At 42.9% G+C, this 26656-nt stretch overlaps 3 protein-coding genes across 4 annotated transcripts; 1 reads left to right on the top strand and 2 right to left on the bottom strand.

The window, feature by feature from the left end:
* The first annotated feature begins 1839 nt into the window (after positions 1–1839).
* LOC102705613 (AP2-like ethylene-responsive transcription factor AIL7) lies at positions 1840–8831 on the top strand. Its single transcript, XM_006651259.2, has 8 exons — positions 1840–2228; positions 2404–2486; positions 6652–6660; positions 6752–6840; positions 7345–7418; positions 7513–7563; positions 7649–7725; positions 8395–8831. Exons 1-8 carry the CDS (start codon positions 1840–1842, stop codon positions 8829–8831), a joined length of 1209 nt encoding a protein of 402 aa, XP_006651322.2.
* A 585-nt stretch (positions 8832–9416) lies between these two features.
* Positions 9417–12300, bottom strand: LOC102703290 (probable NADH dehydrogenase [ubiquinone] 1 alpha subcomplex subunit 5, mitochondrial). Its single transcript, XM_006649915.2, has 2 exons — positions 11845–12300; positions 9417–9969 (listed from the first exon to the last, which is right to left on the bottom strand). The coding sequence occupies exons 1-2, from the start codon at positions 12179–12181 to the stop codon at positions 9785–9787; spliced, it is 522 nt and encodes a 173-aa protein (XP_006649978.1). The 5' UTR covers positions 12182–12300; the 3' UTR covers positions 9417–9784.
* Positions 12301–13834: 1534 nt separating this feature from the next.
* LOC102705331 (GPN-loop GTPase QQT2) lies at positions 13835–17629 on the bottom strand. Of its 2 annotated transcripts, XM_006651258.3 has the most exons (7): positions 17440–17627; positions 17193–17340; positions 16815–17041; positions 15599–15889; positions 15092–15297; positions 14728–14999; positions 13835–14291 (listed from the first exon to the last, which is right to left on the bottom strand). In XM_006651258.3, the coding sequence occupies exons 1-6, from the start codon at positions 17500–17502 to the stop codon at positions 14744–14746; spliced, it is 1191 nt and encodes a 396-aa protein (XP_006651321.1). In that variant the 5' UTR covers positions 17503–17627; the 3' UTR covers positions 13835–14291; positions 14728–14743. The 2 variants fall into 2 exon arrangements, with proteins under 2 accessions (XP_006651321.1, XP_015689702.1); XM_015834216.2 differs by lacking the exon at positions 13835–14291 and having other exon boundaries at positions 14580–14999; positions 17440–17629.
* Positions 17630–26656: the final 9027 nt, after the last annotated feature.

Here is a 26656-nt window from a genome sequence, read left to right as displayed (position 1 = left end):
GTGCGTCTGGGGGAACAGTTTGCAAACAAAAAGAAAAAGAAAATGCAAAATAGTCCGCTACTACATTTAATGGCACAATATTTTTTAATGCAAGGGATCCAACGTCAGGTCTTACAAAGCCAGTTGGCTTCATTGAGGCCACCGTATAAAATCAACATAAATTCGGTCATAAGTTCAGGGTGATTAAGGGTAATATCTATTCAAAAGAAAAAAATATAATCCTGCCAATTCAATGGCTAATACAGAAATAACCACGAGCTAGGGCCAGAATAAAACTCATGACATCCTGCAATGCCTTATCTCCTGGGTTATTTCTATTTAGATAAATCTAAATAAATTCAACAAGTCCAGTGAGTACACGAGTGCAATCATTATAAGGCCCTGTGTAGTTTTCAAAAATTTCTCTCCAAAACACATCACATCGAATCTTTGGATACCTAAATAGAGCATTAAACATAGATAAAGCGAAAAACTAATTGCACAGTTATGTGAGAAATCATGAGACGAATCTTTTAAGCCTAATTAGCCCATGATTAGTCATAAGTGCTACAGTAATCCACATGCACTAATGATGAATTGATTAGACTCAAAAGATTCATTTCACGGTTTCTACGCGTGAAATTCGCTTTTTCATTCGTGTCTGAAAACCTCTTCCGACATTCAGTTAAACGTCTGATATAACACCCAACAATTTTGATTTCCCTAATTATACACCCCTAAATTGTAACGGAAACAAAACAATCACGAAAATAAATATGCGCAGTAACTTCTCAATAGGTAAGACTTTTGTTTTGTGTATAGAATCGTCAAGTCGTCGACCATGAGATCATGCAGTCTGAGCAACGACAACAAACTCAGAGCTGTATTCGATGCTGCTCCCTTCATTTTTGTTTACACTAGTTTGACCACTATTCGGGATTTAAAAATACTTTGCATGAACGGTTACGGATGCAACGCTCGATACCTATTTTGTCCATCACGGGTCAAGAAAACGTGCCGCTCCTGCTGGGGACATTTTCGTCATTCTAGGCAAAAAAATGCAGCTGCATTTTCCATCAAATTTTCTTCTCGAGAAATGTCTTTGCTCTTTTCCTTCAGCTGTAAGACATGCCGAGGCCGAGCTTTCTCCCTTTTAAAAATACATATCCACTGTCAGGCTCTTCCAATTCTATTTTCAAATGGAGAACTGTTTACAGTAGTGCTCTGTATTTTAATAAATTACACTGTTAACTTTTTATCATATATTTTATATACAATTACACAAATATGTAAAATCTAAGCCATAATTAAAACACAATTTTCAATAATTCTAATCAAAATAAAATAATTAGCAATTACATAAGGTTTTTAATGAAACATATAGTTAAACACGTATTTAAAATATTAACAGTGCCGTTTATTAAAAAAGAATCCACATCGAATGCCACCCTGTTGGAACTGGAGAAGAATAGAAGAGGAAACACTGGGGGCAGCGACGTCCGTAGGACAAGCGGACAAAGGCGGCCGGGCCCCACCGCCTGACCCACCTACCCCACCATTACATTCCATTTCCATGAGTCCCACCCCCATCCCCCCCCCCCCCCCCCCCCCCCCCCACCCCGCGCCGAAGCGAAGCGGAGACCAGATCACCAGAGAAGTGCGACACCTTCGCGCTCTCGATCGCCATCGTTATCACCACGCTCCCTTATAAATACCCTCCCACCTCGCCCCGGTCTCCTCTCTCGTTCTTCGATCTCCACTCCGCCGCCGCGCCGCCCCCCCAACCTTCTTCCGCCGCGCGCGTGCCGGTGATCGGTCGGGGAGGGCAGATAGATAGATAGATACCTCCGGGCTCCGGCTATGTTGCCGCCGACGAACGGCGCCGTCTCGCTCGCGTTCCTGCACATGGGCGGCCCGCTGTCGGACGCGCTGCTCTTCCCGTTCGACGGCCTCTCGTGCGACGACTTCGCCCTTCCTGCTTCCATCGCCGCCCCGCAGCCTCTGCTCCCCGACCCCGCGCCCCTCCTCTTCCTCCCGCCGTCCTCCGGCAACAGCGAGCACGCGAGCAGCGGCATGGGCGCCGTAGCGGCGCGCACGTCGGCCTCCACCGAGGTGACCCCCATCATCAGCTGGGGCAGCGGCGGCGGCGGCGGCGGCTCCTCCGCCCGGGCCGTGCGCTCGCCGTCGCCGGCGCTGCCGCTGGTGCAGGGCACCGGCCAGAGGACGTCCTGCTACCGCGGCGTGACCAGGTATCATACTACTACTACTACTACTACTACTTACGCGCGCGGGCGCGGCGCACGTAGAGAGTAGTGATAAGTGCATGGTTAGGGAGCGGCGATTAGCGACTGATCCTCACGTGATTCTACCCACAAGAGAACTTATCATTAGCGCTAACCACCGAGGAGCGCACGTGTGGCGCAGGCACAGGTGGACGGGGCGGTACGAGGCGCACCTGTGGGACAACACGTGCCGGCGAGAAGGCCAGAAGCGCAAGGGGCGCCAAGGTAATTACCCTTCTAACCACCATTACCGGCCACTTGCTTTCTAGTAGTATTAACGATTGCTAAGAATCACCGGTGGCGCCGCTGCGACGTGACGCGACTTTTGCCGTCGCCGGATCTCTCTTGCCTTCGCGGCGGGGGGACGGCGAGTTCGTCGTGATGGGATGGGATGCCGCCGTTTCGGGAAAGGAGGGGAAAAAGAGAGAGAAGGGTCGCGTCGGCCGTGTCTTGCTGCATCAACGTGAGGTGACATTAGCATCTGGGTTAATGATGATGACGAGGGGAGACTGCGGCCGGTCCGCAACCCGCAACAGTTCCCGGTTTCTCTGCGGAGCCGGGCCCCCGTGGGTCACCCTCTTTGACCGTGCAATCGTAGAGATGAGCAGCTGCAGCCTACTACACTACTACTAGTAGGAGTAGTACATTTTTTTTTCTGTTCTGTTCTGTGGCTTCTTTCTTTTTCTTTCCCGTTCTGTGGCTACTCCTAATGGCAATCTTTCCGAGTAATGCAATCGCCTGGAGCAATTTGATTGGCAAGGTTGGTTAATCCTGTAGGCGTGGCGATTAAACTGGTCCGGTGGTTGGTAGAGTGACGTCGTGTATGACACTATGACAGCTTGCCATGGCGGTACTGCTGCGGTGCATGCAGCTTTTGCTTTTTTTTTCCCCTCATGGTTTCGTTTCCAAGTTTTTAGTTCATGCGTGCTGCACTGCATGTTGCATGTCGATGGTTTAATTTGGTCAGTTTCTTTCTTCCTTCTCCTGCAAGCCTTTATTCTTTCTTTCTTTTTTCTCCTTTTTGTTTTGTTCTACTACTAGTACATTGCAGTTTTTTTTAAAAAAAATATTACAGTCACAACTTTGCAACGCAACCAGTTTTGTACTCACAGGTACGGTGCGACCAAAAGTGATCTTGGAACGTTCGGTTGAATTTTTGCTTTCCCATTTACTGCTCCAGTAGTATTAGAATTGTTTATACTATCATTGTTGATTGGCAACAAACTTTTGTACTTTACTCCATACCCTTGCACAATAGGGGTGAAGCTACAGCGAAATAGAGAGAGAGGGTGTCACGGGTATTTGAATTTGGATCGGAGAAATAAATATACGGTGAAAATTCATAAACTTTAGTTAAATTTTTTTTTCCGAAGGGGGTTCCTTCAAGCAGCTTCGCCACTGTTGCACAAGTATACATGAGTGCTACTGTTGTTCCACTGTTCCAGACGTCGTGGTCTCGAACCAAAGCAGTTCCAGACTAGTGCTGAAATAGCAAAGCGACAATTGGTATTACTACCATTACTAATGGGAGTAGCTTCAACCGATAGTGCAGACGTGTGGTTATAGTGATGCAAATGGTTTGGAAATAGATGTAAACTAGCTCTATCCTATTCGTTTCCATATTTTCTTGGAATCAAAAACCCAGAATACGAAAATATAATTGAATATCATCAAATACAAATATGGATCGAATATGTATCAGTATTGATATGGTAACAGATATTTATCGGAATATAAAAGCCTCTTATAACAACTAACTCCTCAAATCAGCAGAGACTTATAAACTTATTGTGTATCAAAGGAAAGATAATGTTGTTTAAATTTTAGCAATCGTATATACATATGGATATAACACATAGACAAATATTGACGTTGTCTCAAAATAGCGCAACCTTTTGGTTCAAACATAAACTAGAGGATTGCAATTATGTTGGAATGGAGGGACTACAAACTCATAGAGTTACTTGCCTTCATGCAAAGAAATATTCTATCTGTTTCACAATATAAGACTTTTTAGTATTACTTAGATTCATATGGATACTAATGAATCTACACATATATATACAAATTATGTACATTGATTAATTGATGAATGTAGACAAGACTGAAAATTTTACAATATAAAACGAATGGAGTATCTAGTTACTATAACTATATTATATTATTGTTCTAGAAGTTCCTATTTAAAATTTTGTAAAATAAATCATAAATAGCATGACTCTTCAGTTTTTACGACCATAGATTTTTGTTTGTTTTTCCAAAAATAATCAATTTCAAATTTACAATTAACAAATATGAAGTTGTCTCCAGCTTAAAAACACAAATTAGTATTTTTTAATTCAATTATTAAATAACACACACATATAATGCTAGTGCATTACTTGTAGTTTTGTATTAAGATACAATATTTTAAGATAAAAAATTGATAAATGAATTGTGCTATATCTATGGGCCTAAAGTATAAGTTAGTATGTAATGGACCATTGTTTTTTTGGAATTACCAGAATAACTATCTAGACAAATATCCGGATAATTTCCTTCCGAATCTGAATTTCGCTAGATACTAGCCTGACTATAATCGTTTTTGTTTTTGAGATTGCCTTGAGAATATCCATTCAGCATTACCGAACAATTGTTCAGATCCTGGAAACTATTCGAAACGAATTCTTCCCTATGTGGTTATTGTGGGCCAAGTAATAGAGGAGTCAGGTCTAATTGGCGAACACCCGCGTGCCGTTAATCTAGGCAAACACTTTTTATGATTAAAAAGTATATACCTACAAAAGTTTTATACTTTGTGTTTGTACATATAAAGTTTCATCTTTATACATAGAAAAATTATATATCAAAAAAATCATATATAGAAACAAATAAAACTTGTATATGGAAAATGTCATATATTTATAGATACAACTTGTATATAAATATATAATAGAAAAAATATATTTTAAAAATATCATATTAGAAAGTTGTATCTATAAATATTATACACTAAAAATTATATATATAAAGCTTGTATATAGAAAGTCTATATACATAGAAATTTGGTACATATAATATGCTCGCGTGGATTAATGGGTGTGTGGGCGTTTGCCCGTTAGACTTTTGCGCAATAGAGAGGTGTCAAGGGACGAAGATCATGCATGTAAGGAGAGGTGTTGACTGTCATGGATCATGCATGTCGGGCTAGCTGCATGTCAATATTAGCCTATCGTAATTCGACATATCACCTTCTGTATAGCCTATGAGAGCATCAGATGATAAATTTTACTGTGATATGGTACATATATGTTAGTAGAACATTATTGGCCTTTCAGTAAAAAGAACCGATTGGTTGATCCAGAGTTGCTGCTCTAAAATCACATGCATAGTGCTGTTAAGTTCTGATCTCAGGATCTAATAGGCTAAGCCTGAACACATGATCACAAATTCTAATTCTTATGCGAAATCTGGTGGAAAACTGACCAGAGTGAATTGAAGCCATTAGAGCCGCTGGTTCTTCTTCCTCTTATTTTTTCCTGTTCTTCTGTTGTTCTTTCATCTTCTTGTTTTGGTTTGCTGCTTCTGTTGGCACCATCAATCACCGGGTTGATTACCGTGGACAAATCTTGCAGTGAATTAGATGAAGGATAGTACTACGAAGTATGAACCCTTGCATGTAGTTAAAGATGTCATACATATCCCTTCCCAAACAAAAGGATGCTATACATATATTTGCGTTTGGGAAATAATAGATTGTCAGGATGCATTATGTGAATAGAAATATTGAGGAAGTTTTGCAAAAAAAATAAAAAATGTTGATGGCATGTTGTGTAGAGGGAGCCATTGCTGTCGAGTTATGTAAGCTAGGATTATCTTGTCGCGTCTTTTCTCACGGTGGCTTGGCCACTGGTATTATCACTAGTAGAAGTGATATAAATCATTGATTTATAAGTTCTACAACATAATGAATTTTTTTCTACTTCCAAAACTTAACATGGTTGTATAAATAGATATGATCCATTTGATTAGGGAATATAGACAGTTTAGATTGGTTTTACTACTAATAGAGACCATCATAAAACAACTCTATGTTTTTTTTAAAAGAAATAATTATCTTTGCATTTGATGTAAATGGGATGATAAATCTGTTTCCGAACCAAATATATTTGTTCCATAATAGTGATATAGTAACATCATGCTGCTCTGCATTCAGTTTTGGATCAATCTTTTGTTACGATATCTCTCCACGTATGAATGGAAGGCGATACATTAATACATAGTGAATATTTTCTTAGTCAGGAAGTTGTGTGATATGTTCTCCCTATTTTATTTAATCTTGTCTATTTGTTTGAACTAACATGGTTTATGTGCTTGTTATCCTGCCAACTGCATTGGAACCTTTCTTCAGTTTACTTGGGTATGAGCAACTAAGCCCTGCCTTATGTATCACTTTATATGCCTTTTCTGGTGTAAATAAAAGCTAAATAAACATGCCTGGTACATTGCAGGTGGCTATGACATAGAAGATAAGGCTGCTAGGGCATATGACCTTGCTGCTCTGAAATATTGGGGTGCTAGTGCTACCACTAACTTCCCTGTAAGTGTTAGGCTTTCCTGATTTCCTAAACAGTCCAGCATAGTTACTCCAAATAGCAAGCAAACTAATAAATGGTATCATCACCTTTTCTCAATCTCTTAACATCTGTTGTAGCCTCCTAGTGAAGTCATATAAACATTATTTTATGCCTCCCAAAATGTGTGCCCTTATCTTGCACTTCTTATTGTAGTGTTCGTAGTGTACTTCTAAAGTCTTATTTCATTTACAGTTTATCTATAGCCTTAAAGTTTGAGATCTTTGTCAAGCCTAAACTGTTCTTTTGGATTCATTTATGCTGGTTGTGAACTTAGACATATATTTTTAATAGAATATATATAAATCAGTATCCTCACAAAAAATACACCACTATATATGTGTTCACCTTTTTCTTGTGGAGCTGTGTGTTTAGTTTATTCTGTTTATTTTACGACGCATTCAGAACTTTATCTTGTATTGGTATAGTTGATTATGATGTGACTGAAATGGAGCTTTTTCTCTTCTTAGAAACAAAGTTACATCAAAGAGATTGAGGAGATGCAAAACATGAGCAAGCAGGAGCTTGTAGCCTCACTGAGGAGGTTCCTATTTATAACCACGAACTTCTGCTGTGCTACAACCACAGGATGTTCAGGCTTATATGCGTGCTTACAACTTTCTCGTGCAAATCTGCAGGAAGAGCAGTGGTTTCTCTAGAGGTGCATCGATCTACAGAGGTGTAACAAGGTAATTTCAACTACAAGAATCAATCAACCAATATCATCTTCTTTGTCAGTCACAGTCTGCTCAACTTCCTGATATGATTCCCCAGGCACCACCAACATGGCCGCTGGCAAGCAAGGATTGGTCGTGTTGCAGGCAACAAGGACTTGTATCTCGGCACATTTGGTAAGATCATATAGTTTTGATGTCCATATATTTGAAAAGTAGTACTCCCTCCGTTTTATATTGTCAAACTTTTTAGTCTTGCCTAGATTCATCTATTAATGAGTGCATATAACTTATGTATTTGTCTAGATTCGTTAGTATTTATATGCATATAGGCAAGACTGAAAGTCTTTCATTATGAAATGGAGTGGGTACATCAGTATGCCTATAGTCTTTTCTTTAAAGAAATATGCTCATGGGCATATATGGACAAGTGGTCATATTGGTATTTCCTTCGACTTTTTTTTCTGTGTGACAATTATTAGTTATTTGATACGGAGCAGAATAGTCATAGACGCCTTACTGTTTCTTGTGGCAATATATGGAACTTAAAGTTTGATTGAGGCAAGTGCTGCTAATCCTTTATTTTTCCCTTTCAATAAAGCATCTGTGGGTCTGTGCATGGACTGTTATCCTTTTTTTTTTTGCTGTAATGACTGAAGGAGGTCATTCAATGTAATTAAGATAGGAAGGAAAAAAGTTATCCTTATGTACCATACCATTCGTATGTGTTTTTACAGATAATCTTAAAGCTCTAATTCTGTGATGACATTCAGAAAGAGAAACTATTATATTTTGCACTCCATGATGCATACTGTACTAGCCAAAATACTTTCATACTCCTTGCAGCGACCGAGGAAGAGGCAGCGGAGGCGTATGACATTGCAGCGCTGAAGTTCAGGGGTGTCAACGCTGTCACCAACTTCGAGCCAAGCCGATACAACCTGGAAGCAATCTCTCAGAGCGACCTTCCGATCAGCATATCCGGAAGGCGGCAGAACAGCAGCAATAAGCCAGCGCCAGAAGCAGAAGGCCACATCACTCTGAGCAGCCCTCCGATCTCCCAGCAGTCGAGCAACAGCGGCAGCGCGGCGCCTTGTCTCCTCCACAACCTCCTGCAGTTCCAGCCATGTGGTCCCCCACAGGCTCTTCCGCTGCCAGGATACAGCTACGCAGAGCCCGGCTTCTGCTGGCCCTTCGGCGATGGAGAGCAGAAGGTGCAGCTCAACAGCAAGGTTGAAATGGCTAATGGCTTCTTGCTTCATCTGGGCAATGCTGCAAACTGACCACAGCGTCTGAAAATATGCTGGTGTTGTGGTCTGGTCGTGGAGATCCCAGCGAGGAGATTTTGGGTGCATATACTGGAGGGAGGGACGTGGGTCTTTTGGCTTTTTACTTTTGCCATGGACTGACAGACTGAACATAGATAACAACTAGCGAACTCGACTAGATGCTGGTACTTACAACAACAGTAGGTCTAAGCTCAAAATGAGCTTGTGGTATGCCCCAGATATGTTAGGTTGTTAATTAATGTGTTATTTTGAACAAAAGTGGTTCATTGCTTCAGTTGCTCTAGCTTTCTGCTATGTTTTGTCTTTTTAAGCCGAGAGCGATTCTACAACACCGGGTAGTAGAACGTCTTCTCTGTGTTTAGGTTCCCTGTGTCTCGCTGCAGAGTAAAATCAATACTCCGATGGCGTTGACCTGCTCATCTATGGACCAACCTATCCCTGGTCGCTTCTCCTAGCAGACCTGATTTTGCTCTATTAGCCGGAGCCTGGCCGACCAGGGAAATGTTGACCAAAAGGCCAGTGTTTCATTCGCACTGGCTGTTAATGAGAAACCAATCTGAGCATCAACGCGTCAAAACGTGCCCGGACTGTACTGCAAATTAGAAGTACAGGAAAAGAGTGTGATTCATGCTCAACTAATACACAGCACAAGACAATCACAAGGTGATGCACGGTTTTCAGATCGCATCAAGCAGTCTGTAGAAAACCGGCGGATGTTCAGGTTTTCGTCATCATGGATTAATACAAAAAATATTCATAGTATCAAATATCACACATTTTGCTGTGTGGGAGCACTAAGTTTAAAAACATTCTTTATAGTATTCGCTAGAACTTTATTCTGCTTGGAACAACCAAGCATATTGCTGGCAAAGGACACATGAAACTAATCTATGGTCTACTCCACGCAGCAAAAGGTGCAAATGATAGATCTTGGAGAATTCGCCCTTTTATGCCTTCACTTGAGGAGGAGACTCGCCCTGCAGAGCAGGATCGGATTTGACAGCATCTAATGTCTTGAAGAACTCCTCAGGGAGAGCAACAGGCCGGTGCTGCGGAACATGTTTAGGGATAGGTGTGTCATCTTCAATCACCTCGCATTCGTAGTCATCAGGAACACCCCATGGGTCCCATTCTGCCATGAATGAAAACGTTGTAAGTATACTAAGATTAAATCTGTACGAATGTATATCAACAAACAAATATATAGCCACATGTTTATAATATTGGAAATAAAAGACTAAAAAGCATCCCCATAAAGGAAATGCAGCGCTGTCTGCAATATTTACAGTGTTAAACACACTGTCAGAGATCTTAATCATGTTAAAATTTTACTAACTTGGCAAGGCATCAGCTTTTCGGAATAGATGTTAAGTTAATTAAGGATGCCAATCTAGTGCTAGCAAGCTATTGGTTAAAGAAATAAAATGATAGTAGAATTACATTTTGAATATCATGTTTTTAACCAAACAGTGCCTATTTCATTACATCAAATTTAAAAGAATTTAAGACTCCGGCAGTTCCAAAACAAACATATGGATGATAGATTGAAATACACAAGATAGCGTTTGCAATACACATTACAATCACCAAACTAACTATTCCTCATAACTAAATGTATTTCTACTGCACATCATTCAGTTGACTGACCAAAGTCTATATGCTACAATTCTCAATGTCCTTCATACTGGTGAGTTGGGTCACTAGAAAACAAACTGAACCATGCATATTATACAAAAGCTCAAAATATCACCAAAAACTGCTTCACCAAGAGCTTAACACATGCACAAAACACATCTCAGTTGCTAATGGCAGCAAAATGACTGATGTAGATGGACACACTTGTGCACCTTATGTTGTAATCTTGTTAGATACTCAGAGTAAAGCATAATACTTGGTTATGTGAACTTTTCTTAATCACTATTAGGTTGCTCATGACATGCAATGAAATATAATAGATAATTTCACTATTCATAGTTCCATACAAAAAAAAAACATTCCATTATATTGATATTTGAGAGAGGATTGGTTGCTGACAGAATGAGTACTGGACAGGTGAGATGTGCATGGGCAGGAGAATATTTGGTTCAGCATTTTCTTTTCTAGTCTTTCTGCGCTGCAGGATGGGATTTGGAAAGTTGATTTCATTTAGGTGTGATGATGAGACTTGTGGTAGCAGATATATACTCTACGATTAAGGAGCTTGTGGAGCATCAAATGCTTTTCTTATACTGGTAACATCACCATATTCCTAATTCCTTCCCTGTATTTCATCTCAATTTTCACAAAACAAACATTAGAAAAACTCATTGGGATACTGGAAAGAAGTAAAACTACATCACTGAAGTAACAAACCAATGCATCACTCAATGCAATGCATACCACCAGCCCAGCTCCTGAACTAGATTCCTCGCCAGCCAGATTTTACATACAAGCTGCCAGACACCATGACACTAGATATACACAAAGCTAAAATATGGCGATACACTAATGAACACGCTGGTTAAGTGAACCACCAGTCAATTCAAAATAAAATAACTTAGGTTGGTGATCAAAAATTTTAATTGAACATCTTATATTAACTGCTCCATCATCCTTAACATGGGCACTGAATCAATTAAGGCATTTCTTACAAGCAGCAGGCAGCCTACAAAACATTCAATTTCTCCCGAACCAGCAAGCCAATGTCACCAACAAATTGGGAAACACTATATTCTCGGTGATGTCAATTTGCAACCAGTCCCATAGGCTAAAGTCCAACCAGCAACTATTCGAGGGAGCAAAAAAAAAAAAAAGATATTAATTTCTACGATGTTACTGTCCATGGATCAGCTGCATATCGTATCAAATAACTAGTTGAATCAAAGGAATGGGTAGCCAATGGCCACATCTACACATCAACTACCCTGATTCTTGTCGACATATCTAAGAAATTAATAGCATTAACTAAATAAGTGACAGGAATGGAGGAAGCCTAGTTGAAATGGAGGAGAGGGGGGGGGATGCGGACCGATCATCTTGGCGATGAGCTTGAGCTCGTCCTGGGCCTCCTCGATGAGCTCCTCGACTTGGCCGCAGCCGATGCGGTCCTCAATGCGCTTCCAGTCGTCCTCCTCCTGGCAGATCTGGAGGCGGTGGCGGGTGAAGGACTCGACGGCCTTGCGGTAGCCCTCGTCCTTGGGGACGGCCTCGATCTCCTTGAGGGTGCGGCCGTAGAGGCCGATGAGCACCTCCCGCGCGTTGGGCACCACCTCGAGCCCCACGATCCCCGTCGTCTCCTTCACGGCGCGCGCCGCCCGCAGCGCCGCCAGCCCGCCCCCGCCGCTCAGGATCCGCCGCAGGAACATCCTGCCGCCGCCGCCGCTGCCGTCGTCTCTCTCTCACCCTCCTGCCTGGTGAGGTGAGGTCAGGTGGGGTCGCGAGCGTGCGAGGCTGCCGGTCTGGTACGTGCGACTGGGGAGAAGCAGATGGATGGTGGTGTACGTGGTGGGCCGTGGGCTTCAGAAACGGCAGGCCAGAATGTTCAAAGCCCAAGAGTACAGCACTCGTCGAGCGAATTAAGAATTTGCTCCGTTCCTTTCAACTACTTCCCTGGATCGTTGTTGTCGATTACGTTTTACGTATTTCACTCCTCAAGAAATACGTATTCTCAAAATAAAAATACAGTATTCAGAATTATTAAATTTATTACTAACATATTTATTTTTTCTCTATAATCAAATTGATAATCGTTGACTAATAAAATAATACTACCTCCATTTCATAATGCAAGATATTTGATTTTTTTATTGTAATTTTTAACCATTCGTCTTATTTAAAAATTTAGTACAAATATAAAAAATGATATGTCATGCTTAAATTTCTTCTGATAATAAAGTAAGTCACACTAAATTTTTTTGAATAAAATAAATGATAAAAAAAATCAAACATCTTACATTATAAAACGGAGAGAGCACATCCATTTCATATATATATATCTAAATAATATAATTGATTAATGGATGAATATTAGCTTTAAAAAGTCTTGCAATAAGAAATGAAAATAGAGATAGTATTAACCTACTTCTTGGGTCCCAAAACAAGTGATCGTGTTTACCAAAAAGATTTATCCCAAAACAAGTAATAACTAGTTTAGGACTTACTACCTCCGTCCTCCATCGGAAATATAAGCAAGAATATTGACTTTGAGAAGAAAAGACCATAGTGACCTTAATAAACAAGGAATAGATAGAGTTTAAATGTTATTGTAATATCAGATAATATGAATAAACTGTTTAATTAAAATTATCCTGGTAATATGTGAACTTGGTATTGTAGTGATTCTGAAATTAGTGTATCAATTTGTTATTGCAATGTTTTTGGCATTAGTATATAAACATGGTTTTACAAGTTTTGCTATTACGTCTCTTAATTTATTACCATGCAGTCCAGCCTATAATTAATTATGCGAAACTATAATAGTCACCGTTAACCGGTGATTTGCTACTATTTTGTTAGAGTTTGTTTAAATAATCAAATAACAAATACTTGATAGATAAACAAATTCAAATGTTTGGTTTATATACAATTGCATTAAAAAGAGTTTATAATATCTAATAAGATTATTAAACCAGGCCGTAGCGTTAGCACGAGTATATTGCTTTTATATATTTATTACCAAAAAGATATTTTATATAGGTAATTTAAGAGTACTAACTTGTGTAAAATTAACTAAAGTAATAACTTATTTTGAGATGGAGAAATTACTTCAAAGTGGAGACTTCTATAGAGTATTTACTGGAGTTACTTTCAGTTCATAAAATAGTAGTACGTCAATGATCAATGTAGTATTTTAGAAAAACGAGAAAAGAGAATCCTTGGTTTATATGGAAATTGCGATTAGTAATTTATCCCTCCGACCTCCGAGCGGCATGGTCGGACAAGAAGGGCTAATCTCGCTCCTTTCGGTAACTATATCACCGATCCGCTTCGTTCTACAGTACTTACTAGTAGAATAATTGGACAGGACTGCATGTCCCTTTAGTACGCTATAGGTCCAACCAAATTCAGTGAACAAACTCTCGTCAAATTATCACAGATAGAGTGAACACAAACTCAGATTCTCACAGATAAGTATTCTGCTGGTGCCTAGTGGTTGTTCTCTCCCAATCGGTTCTCAAGGCAACAAGGTTACTCTAACAGCCAAACAGATTTTGAGCTTTTCGTTTCCCCCCACCATCACAGAGCTTGTAGGAAACCATCAAAGTTCAGTATCAAGTTTCTAGATTCGCGGCGTACACTGGCAAGTGGCAACACCCGCATAGGAGGTATGACCCAGTGAAAAGAGTCGATGTACAGGCTAAAGGCAATCAGCCACCTAGTAATATTGACAATTTCATTTCCACTGTAATAACCTGGAAAGAAACACCAGCTGAGGTATGACTAGGCTTTCCTAAGCACCGTCCGGTAAACAGTCACCTGTCAAGAAAGACTAAAAACATCAGATGGAACAAAAGAATCTTAGAAACTACAATTATGGTAGTTAATGACGCTTGCTGCAGTATCAAAATAGCAATGGATGCTCCTACAAGGAAATTTCAAATGTGCAACAAAATTACATATTAAGTGCAAGAAACTATCTGTAGATTAGATGAGTGCATAAGCTTTTTCATGGGAAATGTCAAACATGAAACATTCCATATCTATGCAACACGCCAACACCATCTGTTGCTTAAAAACTATAAACACTGGTTAAAATGAATGACCAGATGGTAACAGCGGTTCACATTCAAAGTGATGTCATTCAAGTATCTGGAACAGTGAAATAACACTCTCATACTAACAAAGTTCAATAGAACTCTGCAGGTGAGTACATTAGGGTAACTCAAATTCCAATGAAGAAATATTTTAATACCTTATAATGCAAAATGCTACACTTCTTCATCTTCTCCATCATCTTCATCTTCATCATCATCAGAAATCCTGATATCTTCCAATGCCTCCTCTTCCTCCTCGTCAGCGTCATCCATCATTTCTGAAGCACGATTTTTGTCCTTTAAACCAGTGCTGAGCACAACAGTTTGTCCTTTGGACTTCTCCATGTCTCTCTGCAACCTTTCCATGTTCTCCTTCCTACGCTCAGCCTCTAACCTCTCTTTTTCAGCAATCCTTTTGTCGAGATCAGCCCTGAAAAGTTTTTTTAATAGCAACTACTTAAAGAGATCTTTCTATCTATAAATCATTCAGGGAGTCCATCACAATATCGTAAGTTCAAGCACCTATAATTCTCCATGTATTCCTTGGCGCTTGCTTCTATAGCTTCAAAAAAGGCATTGACTCCAGCACCAGATACAGCAGATACTCCAACTGACCGCAAATTTTTGTAGAACTCATCCAGGACAAGAGAGAGGCTTCGGGTAAATGTAGAGGAGTATGACGAGTCAGATTCCAAGGAAGTTTGAAATGCCTCAAAGTCTTCCATCCACTGTTAAAATAAACATAATCTCTGGTTACATAAGATGTGGGGTAAAAACTAACAAGACAATTAATAAACCCAATAAAATCTGGGGAAATGTCAATCATGCCCACCATGGAGGATGAATTTTTCATACGAAAAATCAAATATCCTATGGCATACGCCACGGTTCCAACTTTATTGACAAGTAACAGCAATACCAAAGAGAGCTATTGCATAACAGCTAATACTGCTTTACTGAAATTTGATACTTAATAGTGTAGAGAATCAACAATAGAGGAATTGAAATATTCATGAATGGCACACATACCTCAAGAGCAAACTCATGCTTGGCAACATCAACCTTATTAAATGTCAAAACCAGAGGTAGACGGGTCTTGTACAGAATACTGCAGGCATAAAGCATGTTGCTCATGAAAGTTGCAGGGCTCGATGATCTGGGAGTGTCAACAACATATGCAATGACTGTTGGAAATGTTGATGCGAAAGCTTCTGTTATGATAGCTCCTGAAGCCGACCAAGTGAATATTTCAATCTGCCCAGGAGTGTCCACCAGCACATAATCCAGCTGGTCAGCTCGTCTTTCAATTACAGATATAACCTGTAAGGACAATTATTAGGTGTTACATGAGTTCATTAGTTGAATTGTATCATGGGTCAACCACATTTATCGGTACTCTGCAGTAAGCAAACCGATCTTGCTTTCAGGGCTACTTTACATGGAATTATGGAAATTTTGTCCAATCAACATGAGAAGCAGATTGTATTCCTTTAGTAAATTTACTAGATTAGTCATCAACCCATGCATCTGTTTATTTTGTAGTGTATCATTAATGACATTTGTTAAATATTATAATTTTATATTATGTTGGTCATCCAACAGCATCAATATCACAACAATACAATGCGCTAGTATCTTGAGAAATGATGATCACTATTCAGTAATTCCTTACACAAATTCCATACTACAATTACAACAATAACTAGACAGTGTGCATGCATCTCCAGGCATGTTGGATTGAAAAGTTACCTATACAAAAATAATTAGTAGCATACATACACGATAATCTTCCTGTAAACCAAATTAAAATAGCATAAATTACATTGTATCTTTTAAGAGAACAAAACCCAATCTAGGTGATTTCACTTGGGAATCTCTATGGTGCTGCATAACAATAAGACTTCTAAGTTGAATATTATCCCAGTTTAGTTGTGAAGTCCTGAACAATTTAGATTTAGAAACTATCAACTGAACAGCCAACAACTCATCGCTTAACTCTGTCCATTTCTGTTTCTCCCTTAATAACTATTGTTGCATATAAATAGCATATTACCATTGAAGTGATTAAACAACCTAACTTGGTATTGATGAAGTGTTTCCTGGTTTCTTGCCCAATAAAGTTAAAATCTCAGAACATGATAATGTGCATTCAAGCAGACCAATCCTAAGTTCCTAACAACCACTTGATCCAAACATATACACACATGTATACAGAGATCAAATACATCATAGTCCAAAAGCACACCTCGTCAAACTTGGTGGAGAATAGGTTGAGAGAGGTGAGGATGCCGCCATTGGGGCCAAGACCATACTCCTTCATCACCTCCTTGTACCGCACAGTATCACGGATATCTATGTTGGCCCCGAACGGCAGCGTCATCACCGCAGGGTCAAGGTTGAGCACGTAGCCTCTCATGTTTGAAGCCTGGGTGTGGCACACCAGTCGGTGCATAAAGGTTGTCTTCCCCGTCCCTATATCACATCACAGTAGAAAACCGACACCCTTAAGCTCCCAATCCCAAAATTTCTCAACAAGACCTTGAAGTATGACAGATTGGTCGTCAGGCGATCCCTACTAAAACATGAACGATGAACAATTTTTCAGCAAGCAAAATCAACACACCGGCCATGCCGATGACGATGATGATCACAGGCTTCTTCTTGAAGTTGGTGCGCTCGGGGCCGATGGAGAGGCTCCCGATGGAGTCCGCGAGCTCCTCGCCCTTCCCCTTCCCCTCATCCTCTGCCTTTCCCTTCCCCTTGGTGTCCGTCTGCACACGTCCAGCATCAAGGGCAAAAGGCAGTCACAATCAAAAACCAAAAGGGAAAAAATCCCCGTGGAGACGAGTCGGGCGGCGGCGATGGCGTGCCTGGTCCTCGAGGTCCATCTGTGTGGGCTTGCCCTCGGCGGCCGGGTCGGAGTCTACGTCCATCGGCGGCGGCTGCTCTAGGGAGAAGGCGGCGGCCACGCGCCGGGTAGGGTAGGGGCAAAGGCAACCAGCCGCTAAAACCCTAGACTTTCGACTGCCAGCGGAGTTGAGAGGAAAGCTACAGACAGGAGGGAATGGAGAACGGATGGAGATGGGAACGGAGCGGAGAGGGTACGGATTCTGGAGGGGTCGCCGTGGGGAATTTTCGGGTTGGCGGCATGCGGGAACGTTAGCCCACTAGGCCCATAATGGAATGACCGGCCCATCTAGTCAAAAGAAAATAAATGGTCTGTGTTTGGGGAGTTTCTCCCGGCTATAGCTTTTATCAGAAGTTGCCCCAAACGGTCTACAGCTTCTAAGAATCTATAGTTACAGATTCTGGAAAATAAACTAAGAATTCAGAATCTGAAGAAGCTAGGTTTTAGGAGCTTTTCCAAATTCTCAGAAGCTGGTTACCAAGCAGCTGCTTCTCAGAATCTAAAACTCCCCAAACTGGCACAAAGGTATGTTTGGGGAAGCTTCCCCCAGTTGTAGCTTTTTCCAAAAGTTGTTTCTACCAAAAGCTGTTCTAAATGGTCTATAGCTTCTAAGAATCTGTAGTTACAGATTCTGTAAAATGAACTAAGAATTCAGAAGCTGGAGAAGCTAGGTATAGTAGTTTTTTTAGATCCTTAGAAACTGGCTACCAAGCAGCTGCTTCTCAGAATCTAAAGCTCCCCAAACAGGTCCAAAACAGACATGTTTCATATTTCCAGTCCAATAGGCCCTGACCCTAATAAGATGTGTTTGTTTCGTGAATGAGGCGAGATAGTTCAGATCCATCATTGGATTTCAGGATGAGTTGGTCTTATTTTTCTATTTGGTTAGAGAGATGAATTAGACATTGTTCTCTCTTTGATTGGAGAGATGAGATGAGATAGAGTGAACATGTCACATATTGATTCGAGTGATAGATGTAGGATTGTTAGATGTGATAATCTTCTACACTGAATTGTTGAGGTTACCTTCAATCACTCAAATAAAATTACGATGTATTAGGATTAATATGTGAAAAACCCAAAGTAATTTTTATGTATATTTATACAAGTAATATATCTAAAATAAATTTAATAAATAGAATGTATATTTTTTCGGTTAATAAATGGAATAGGCAATCCACCATTAAATATAGACGCGCAAATATTTTGTGTATTTCCGATAAAAAAAATTATATCACCTGGTAGCACATGCTCCTCCAACACGTCCTTGGGATGAGTTGATCTCTCTTATTTGGAGGGATGGGTTGGACCCAGATGTAAGAGGAATATTCCGTACTAGGGGTCAACCCATTCAACCTATCCCAAAACCAAATATGCCAGAAATGGATTGGCTGCCTGTCACGCCCTGAGTTTTATCCTAAGCCTAAATTCGTAAAATAAATTCATAAATAAGAATTGGCTTAATTAACTCAGGGAAAAATCCCTCTAAAGGAATTAATTTAATTAAATCGAGGTTCGCAAATCGATTAACGGGATTTAAACTTCAATTGCAGACTATAAAATTTGGCCAAACAAATTAATTTAAAATTCGGCAAAAGTGGGGTTTTCCTTTTTCCCTTCCATTTCCTTTCTTTTTCCCTTCCTTCTCAAATTGGGCCGAAGTCCAATTTTCCTCCTCTCTCTTTTTCTTTTTCCTTTCTCTTTTCCCTCTCCCTTCTCGGGCCAGCCTAGCCGAGCCGGCCCACCTCTCCCTCCAGGCCGACACAGCCGAGCCGGCCTTCCCGCCCGCGCGCGCCTCCCCTTCCCCCTCCGCCTGGGCCGCCAGCCGCCTCGGCCCAGCTCGCCTGCTCGCCCGCGCGCCGCGCCCGCCCGCGGAGTCCATCCTCCCTCCTTCCTCGCGCCACTGACAGGCGGGGCCCGCCTGTCAGCGACCACACCCCGCTGCGCCGGCCGCGCCGAGTCCTCCTCGCCACCGAGTCGGACTCTGCCCGCCGCCCGCAACCTTCGCCGCCGATTCCGGCCGACGCCGACTCAGTCTCCTCTCCACCGGCCGTCCCGCCCTAGCCAACGCCTTTCCCCCTTTAAAATCCCCTCGCGCAAGTCACCGCCGCCGATCCACTTCGTCGCCGGCCGTCACCACCTGTCCCCGGCCCTCGCCGACTTGTCGTCGCCGTCCCCATCGCCGGTAAGCCGTTGTCGTCCTCTCTCTCTTCCTCTCCACCCGTGGACGCCGAGCCGGTGCCACCGCCGTGCCCTCGCGCGCTCCGATCGTCGTCGCCGTCCGCCGCCGATCTCGCCGTCTACCGTCAGACGTCGCCGTGGATCCGCGTCACCACCACCGTTTCCTCCTCGCCGATCTCCCGTCGGCTTCCGTCACTGTCGGTGGGCACCCGAGCGTCCTCGCCGCCTCCTCGCCCTCTTCACCGCCGCGCTCGACGTCGTCACCCACGCGCCGTTGTCCGTGCCCCGGTCGTCGCCGCCTCCGTTCCGCTCACCGTCACCTGTCCCTCTTCCTCGCCGACTCGTCGCCACCTCCGCCGCCGCCGGTGAGCCCTCCCCTCTCCTCTGTCTCTTTTTTCACCGTCGCCGCCGAGCCTCCTCCCACCCGCGTCGTCGTCGGGCAAATTCGCCGCATTCCCGTCGTCGCCGTCGCCATGCGATCGCCGTGCCGCCGCTGCCGACGCTCGTCATCACCTTCCGCTCCCGTGCGCCGCCGCCAGCATCCTCGTCGCGCCGCTACGGTACGCCGCGCTTGTCGCCGCCAGCCGTGAGTCGTCGTCGGTCGCCGGTCGCCGGTTGTCGTCACGCCGTCACCGCCGCGCCGCGCGCCGTCGCCGTGCGCCGCCGCTGTCGCCGCCCGCCGGTTGCCGCCGTTGGCCGAGCATCTCCCCTCCCAGCTCCCCTGCTCTCTCTCTGACCGATGGGCCCCACCCGCCGGCCACACCTCCTCTTCCCTCCCTCTCTCTCGACCTACGGGTCCCACCCGTCAGCCGGTCGCCCCTTCCTCTCTCTCCTCCCTGGGACCCACCTGTCATCCACCCACCACCCCTCTCTCTCACCGACAGGTGGACCCCACTTGTCGGCGCGCCACCTCCTTTCCGCTGATGTCAGCACCCCATTTAATTGCGCAATAATTGATTTAAGACTTTTCTGTTTAGTTAAAAAAAACCCAGAAAGCTTCTAAAATTCATAAGTAATTCATTTAGTCTCCGTTTAGGTCCATTCAAGTTTCATTAAATCTAGAAAAATGTCAAGAATCCATTAAAAATAGTTTCTTTCTCTGTTTCAGTAGTTTTATAGCCTGTTTTGTTTGTTTTGCCTTCTTTGTAGTAGGTTTTTCCCCGTCGCAGCGCCGTCTGTTCCCGAAGTCATTGCAGAAGTTCCTCGTGGGTCTAAGCAAGGCAAGTGGCACCCTTCTTTGATCATATTGAACCTATGATTATAAAATCCCCCGCTTTTACGTTCAAACATGCATTGTATTCAAATGTATTTACTTTATTTATCTATTGGGCATTTACCAATATATCCGTTGATTGCCACTCATTATTATTGTCATCCCAGGGTTAATTTGACTAGAATCAGGGTTAGTCAATGCTTAGCCATGCTTAGTTCAACTAGCTCACCAATTATTATTTGATTATTGATTAAACTTTGATAGATTTTTAATGGTTGTAATCATTATTAATATCCCATTGAGGATTAATACAACTAAAATATTGCTTATGGTGGGCTGTGGGTGCATGGTTTTGAGAGTCGTGCCCATAGCAATTAAGGACCGGTTCTCAGGAAACCCTGAAAGTCTTACACGTACTAACCACAAGCTAGAATGGGCAACGGCAAGACTCGTAATCTAGCTTGTCCCTATTCGACGTACCAAGGCAAGGGTGAGCGTGATGGAGTATGGACGGGCAATCGTGGTGTAACGAAAGCCTCTGCTGCTTCCGGATTCACCAAGGCACAAGAGGGGACTGCCCGACTTGGTGTAAAGGAGGGGGTGAAACCTGAAGTGCTGTGCGATTATCTAGAGAGGGTTAGGTGAAAGGTCTTATCATGGTTTCCGTACTGAGGTACCGTGGTGATACGTTGGGGCATGGTAACATGCTTGGGAGCCATGTCTTGTGGGTAAAGTTGTACACCTCTGCAGAGTAAAACTATTCGAATAGTCGTGCCCGTGGTTATTGAGCGAACCGACAGATTCACTGGGATTAGTTGAACCTTTTATAATTGGATTAATCTTGGAACCAGTTTGACCCTGCGCAACGTGTGTAACGTTGGCAGTGGTTTGGGTCTGTCGCAACGTGGTTTAGGGTTGACCCTGTCGCTACGTGGTGTAACGTTCGACAGCGGTCTGGGCCTGTTGCAATGTGATGTAACGTTGAACAGTGGATGATTATTTTAAATGTTACTTTACTTTTATTTCAGTCTATTTTATCTATTGTTTTGCTAAATTACGGCAGCTTTGTGCAATTTAACCTTAGCCTATCCTTGTTATCCAATTGCATTCATTGTTCTCCCCTCTTGTGGGTGCTACTTGTTGAGTACGGTGGTTTGTACTCAGCCTTGCTTAATTTTCCCCCACCAGAGCAAGTGCTAGAGCCTGAGGCAGAAGTCAGAAGAAGGTTGTTCCCAAGGTTGAAGTGAGGTTCAGTCCGCCGTCGAGAATGCCTGTGGTGTGGAGCCGTCATCGCCAGCTGAAGCTGAAGATTAGATGGTCTAGTCTTGTTTTTCTTTTTCCGCTGCATTTCGATAGATAATTGTTTTTATTTGTTTTTAAGTCGTGGAACTGTGAGTATGTACTCGGGCTGATTCCTGGACCGAGATTAATACATGCTATTGTTCAGAAATTTGGTGTAAATTTCTGGGCGTGACACTACCTAACCCATAATATCCTTGGAACCAAACACATTCTAAATGATTATGTCCCGCACAACGCGTCCTTCCATATATATATAATAATTCACATGAGGGAGTCATATATGGTACGATATACTGTTTTAAAACGAAATGATTTCTATGATATACTAAATATGATATCTCACGATATTACATTTGATACTATATTGGTATACACTGATACTGCACGGTACTAGCTAATACTCAATTTGTACCAATTGATACTACAGTGTATCAGCTAATACTCTATCAGTAACGACTGATAATAAGATGGTCCTAGCAATAGCCATAAATGATACTTTAAAAATCTAATAACAAAGAATAGTTGAAAAAATGATAAGATAAATAAAAAAATCCAACCTAGGTAACAGACTGAATAGTCGCTTTACTAGCAAATTGTTAGGTCTCCAACAACATGTGTGGTGCAACAATTTCTAGATTTTCAAATTAGAAAACAGTGTTAAGAGTACGCACGTATATGACACATGTATAGCACTGCAGAGTTGCAATCTACATTAGTTCCCATCGTATAAGCGATGATGGTGGTACCACGTGCAGGCTGGAATAGTCTATACCGTTCTATAAATTTCGAACAATTTCCCATTGTTTAGCATTTCTCGTAATATATATACACTATTGGTGTGCACCAGTTAATGCATGGGTGTACATTTGAGTGTAATGCGCGTTAAATCTCCCAAAAAGGTGTGTTGACGTGTAATTTCACATTGAAAAGAATAAATAAAAAGCCGTATGTGTTCTTACCATGCTACAACTAACTGTGAATAAAACAGACAAACATGTGTACTGACGGCTGTGCACGTGAGTGAACAAACGAGCATCGAAATATTTCACTTATACTCATACCAGTTAGGCCTTTTTTTAGACATTTGGAATAGTAAATAGCAAATGGCAAAAGTTTTGGTGTCAAAAGTTTTGATATTGTATTTTTTAAGTTGGTGTTTAGAGGTATGTAAAAGTTGCCATTTTTTTTGCAAAAGTGAGAGGTGGCCCGCGTCCCTATGTACTTTTTGACGAAATTTGCTAATCCAGACTGCCAAATGCCAAATGCAAAGTTATCATTTTCTTACCCTACTGTTTAGATCTATTTTACTAAAAAATACTTCAAAATGATAAAACTTTTGCCATTTTGAAGATCTAAGAGCATCTCTAACAGACAATCTAAATTAGACTCTCCAAATATCTATTTGGTCACTTTCCATTCATTTGGTCACTCAAATTCATTTTTTACACCAACTGTCTCTCCATCCACCATCTCTATTTTGAATCTATGACAACCGGGGGCCGCATGTCATCCTCTTCCATGTCTTTTTCTCTCCCTATTACTCAATCTTTCTCCCTCCCTCTCTCTTTCTCTCTCTCCAACATACAGGCGGCGGAGCAAGCGGGGCGGGAGGCCGACCGGCGCGGTGGCGGCGAGGAGGCAGCGCGGCGCGGGGAGGCCGAGCAGCGCTGGAGGCCGCGGTGGCCCCACGGCGAGAGGCGGCGAGCCGGCGGCAGCCGGATTTGGTCACGGAGGCGGCGAGCTGGGATGCGGTGACGGCCCCCCGGCGACGGGTGACACTGTTGCTTACTGTAGTAGTAGTGTAGAAGTAGTACTGGTACTGTTTGTGGGCCCATATGTAGGACCCACGTTTGACAAGTATGTTTTAGAGCATCCCAACAGCATGGCTAGTAAACTCTCCAAGCTAAAATTTGACCATTTTGATGAAAATGAGCACTCCAACAGACTGCCCCCAAACTTGCCAAATTTGACCAACCAGATTGACTCGCCATCCGTGTGGGGCCCACGATGTACCCCTCCATCCCTCCTCTCAGCCGAGCAGTATCGTACTGCATCAGCGTCCTCTCCACTTCTCCACGCTCGAGCGTCCCTCTCCACGCTCGAGCGAGACAGTGACGCTCAAAGCCGGCGGCGCTCGGATCGGCGCCCCAGCTACCGTCTTGCGAACCCCTCCTCCCACCACCGTCCGGCAAGGACATCGTCGCCGCCATCTAGATCCGGCCGTGCCACCGCCGCTCCCCTCTCCAGTCGGCTTCTACACCGGTGCCGCCGCCTCGTGGTAGCGAGGTAGTCGCTGCCGCCGTCGAAGTCCGGCCGCCCAGGTCCCCGATTCTCGTCCGCTAGCGCGCGCACCGCCGCGGCCCCAACCCGCCACCGGCGACCACCGAAGCCGCCCCGCCGACGTCCGCTCTACTCAGTTCAGTCGAGCCCGAGGGGATGCAGCAACGCCACCGCCGCATCGTCGTCGTCGGAGCGGGAGCTGCAGATCAGGACACGTCGTGAGATCGCCGTCCTCGGGATGCAGATGGGCAAGATGAGCATCGCGTCGTGGGCCAGCAAGCAGGAGGAGCTCGTCGCCCGGGCCTCGCCGGAGAAGCGACCCCACCCGGGCGACCGAGAGCAGCTGCAGCCGCGCCGACTTGCCCCGACGCTCGCTTCCTTGCCCGCTCGCATGTTGGGCTTTGCCGTGACGACGGGCGGTTGGGGGGCTGGTCGACGATGCTCCTCACGTCTTTACCTTGACTCGCCGGTCGATTGGTGAGGTCGATCGATCAGTCCACTAGTCCGTTCTTTGGCCACCGTGTGCTAGCTGGTGCTTGCTGGTGATGCGATGCTTTGATCGTGTGTGTGCTCGTGGTTGCTAGCCGGAGATAAAGCACCGAGAGCCCGTCCGCTGGATGGAGAGAAAGAGGAAGAGGGAGAGGAAGAAAAATAGGTACAGAGGCTGACATGTCAGTCCTGTTGTTATAGACTTAAATTAAAGATGATAGATGGAGAGACTGTTGGAGTAAAAAAAATTTAACAAATAAAATAGAGAGTTGGTCAAATAGACATTTGAAGAGTTAAATTTAGAGAGACTGTTGAAGATGCTCTTAGCTGGCCAAATTTAGCCAATGGGAGGAGGAGTTTGGCCAGCCCGATGGCCAAGCCATCCGGTTGGCCATTCTATTAGAGTCCAATTTTTAGTGAGAATGGCTAAATTTTGGCTTGAAAAGTTATTTAGCAAGTTTATTGAAAATGCTCACAGGGCCTTACTATTCATACTCGGGAGAGCTATTGGCTGATCTAATGAGTCGCACGTGGAAAAATCATTAGTGCTTAATTAACTAAATTTCTATCTATTTTATATTATAAGATATTTATTTTATTAAATAAACAATTTTTTAGTTTGACCTACTTTGTTTATATATAGAACAACAAAGTAGGTTAGGTTATACGACAAACTAAACGGTGACTTATATATCTCTCTTAACTTTGTATTAGTTTCTTAAAAGGATAATTGTTCATCCTCTCTCTTCCTTTCCTGCCACACAGTATTTCCTCTAATCTGAAGGAAAAAAATATCTTTAGTTTCTGCTCGAGATGCTAGCACTGAACCATTTTTAATACTCATAAAACATTATGCAGTGATAACTCAATATCTTATTGAAATGCACGGTCACTGACTACAAAAGGCGCTGAAGCACCGTTTCTACCTCCAGTATACTGTATACACTTTGATCTAGATAGACCTAACAAACTTCATGGGCTTCGTCGGCGACAACTCTTGAGGATTGTCGGCGGTTTACAAATCGAAGAAAAAACTAATGGCCTATGCTTCTGGTTGAAAGGTGGGAAATTTTTGTGCTATTTTTGGTATCAGTCTTTTTTCTATGCTATAGATCAAAAATTCTCAACAAATAAACATTGTTTCACTTTTTTTTTCTCCTTCACTTCGGAGTTCGGACCTGCTTGGAAGCCCAGTGTGACATAAGGCCCGACAAGGCTTTACAAAGCCTGCAATAAGTTAGACATCTGATAATCTCAGGATAAGCCCCAGGACAAGTAACTTGCCATACTCGTCTTGTAATTAAGCATCTATTCGTGTTTTATAGTACTTCCACCACCACAATATAATGCAATTAAATAATGAACACACATATACATTGTTCGAGAGAAGAAAAATGCATAAATGAATCAAACAACAATACAGCATCACCAACAAATAAAAGTAATTTTCGCACTCTGAAATAATCTGGTATATCTGGATGAATTGGGTTGTACTATATATACGAGTTTGTTTTCCTGCCGGCCGGTCGATTCATGCATGGACAGAACTAATCACGACCCGCGTATGCATGCAATGTCGTGTAAGCCAACACAGCGCTGACGCGGCGACGCCGGATTGGTTATCTCTTCGATCAGTCCTCGGAGAGCTTCTCGAGCAGCATCCGCATGAGTTTCACCTGCATCTGCAGGTCCTCGATGTGGCTCGCCGCGTCCT

The sequence above is a fragment of the Oryza brachyantha genome, chromosome 3 (assembly GCF_000231095.2).
Source record: "Oryza brachyantha chromosome 3, ObraRS2, whole genome shotgun sequence".
Lineage (NCBI taxonomy): Eukaryota > Viridiplantae > Streptophyta > Magnoliopsida > Poales > Poaceae > Oryza > Oryza brachyantha.
The sequence above is the reverse complement of the archived record's forward strand: the minus strand, read 5'-3'. Positions and strand labels throughout refer to the sequence as shown.

Bases quoted from the DNA above. Each gene is read 5' to 3' on its own strand.
- LOC102705613 (XM_006651259.2), top strand. From the start codon at position 1,840: ATGTTGCCGCCGACGAACGGCGCCGTCTCGCTCGCGTTCCTGCACATG. The intron at 7,419-7,512 runs GTTCCTATTTAT...GCAAATCTGCAG, and splicing joins CTTGTAGCCTCACTGAGGAG to GAAGAGCAGTGGTTTCTCTA. The intron at 7,564-7,648 runs GTAATTTCAACT...ATGATTCCCCAG, and splicing joins ATCTACAGAGGTGTAACAAG to GCACCACCAACATGGCCGCT.
- LOC102703290 (XM_006649915.2), bottom strand. From the start codon at position 12,181: ATGTTCCTGCGGCGGATCCTGAGCGGCGGGGGCGGGCTGGCGGCGCTG. The intron at 9,970-11,844 runs GTCCGCATCCCC...CATTCATGGCAG, and splicing joins GCTCATCGCCAAGATGATCG to AATGGGACCCATGGGGTGTT.
- LOC102705331 (XM_015834216.2), bottom strand. From the start codon at position 17,502: ATGGACGTAGACTCCGACCCGGCCGCCGAGGGCAAGCCCACACAGATG. The intron at 17,341-17,439 runs GCACGCCATCGC...GGACGTGTGCAG, and splicing joins AGATGGACCTCGAGGACCAG to ACGGACACCAAGGGGAAGGG. The intron at 15,890-16,814 runs GTGTGCTTTTGG...TTGTCCTTACAG, and splicing joins TCTCCACCAAGTTTGACGAG to GTTATATCTGTAATTGAAAG.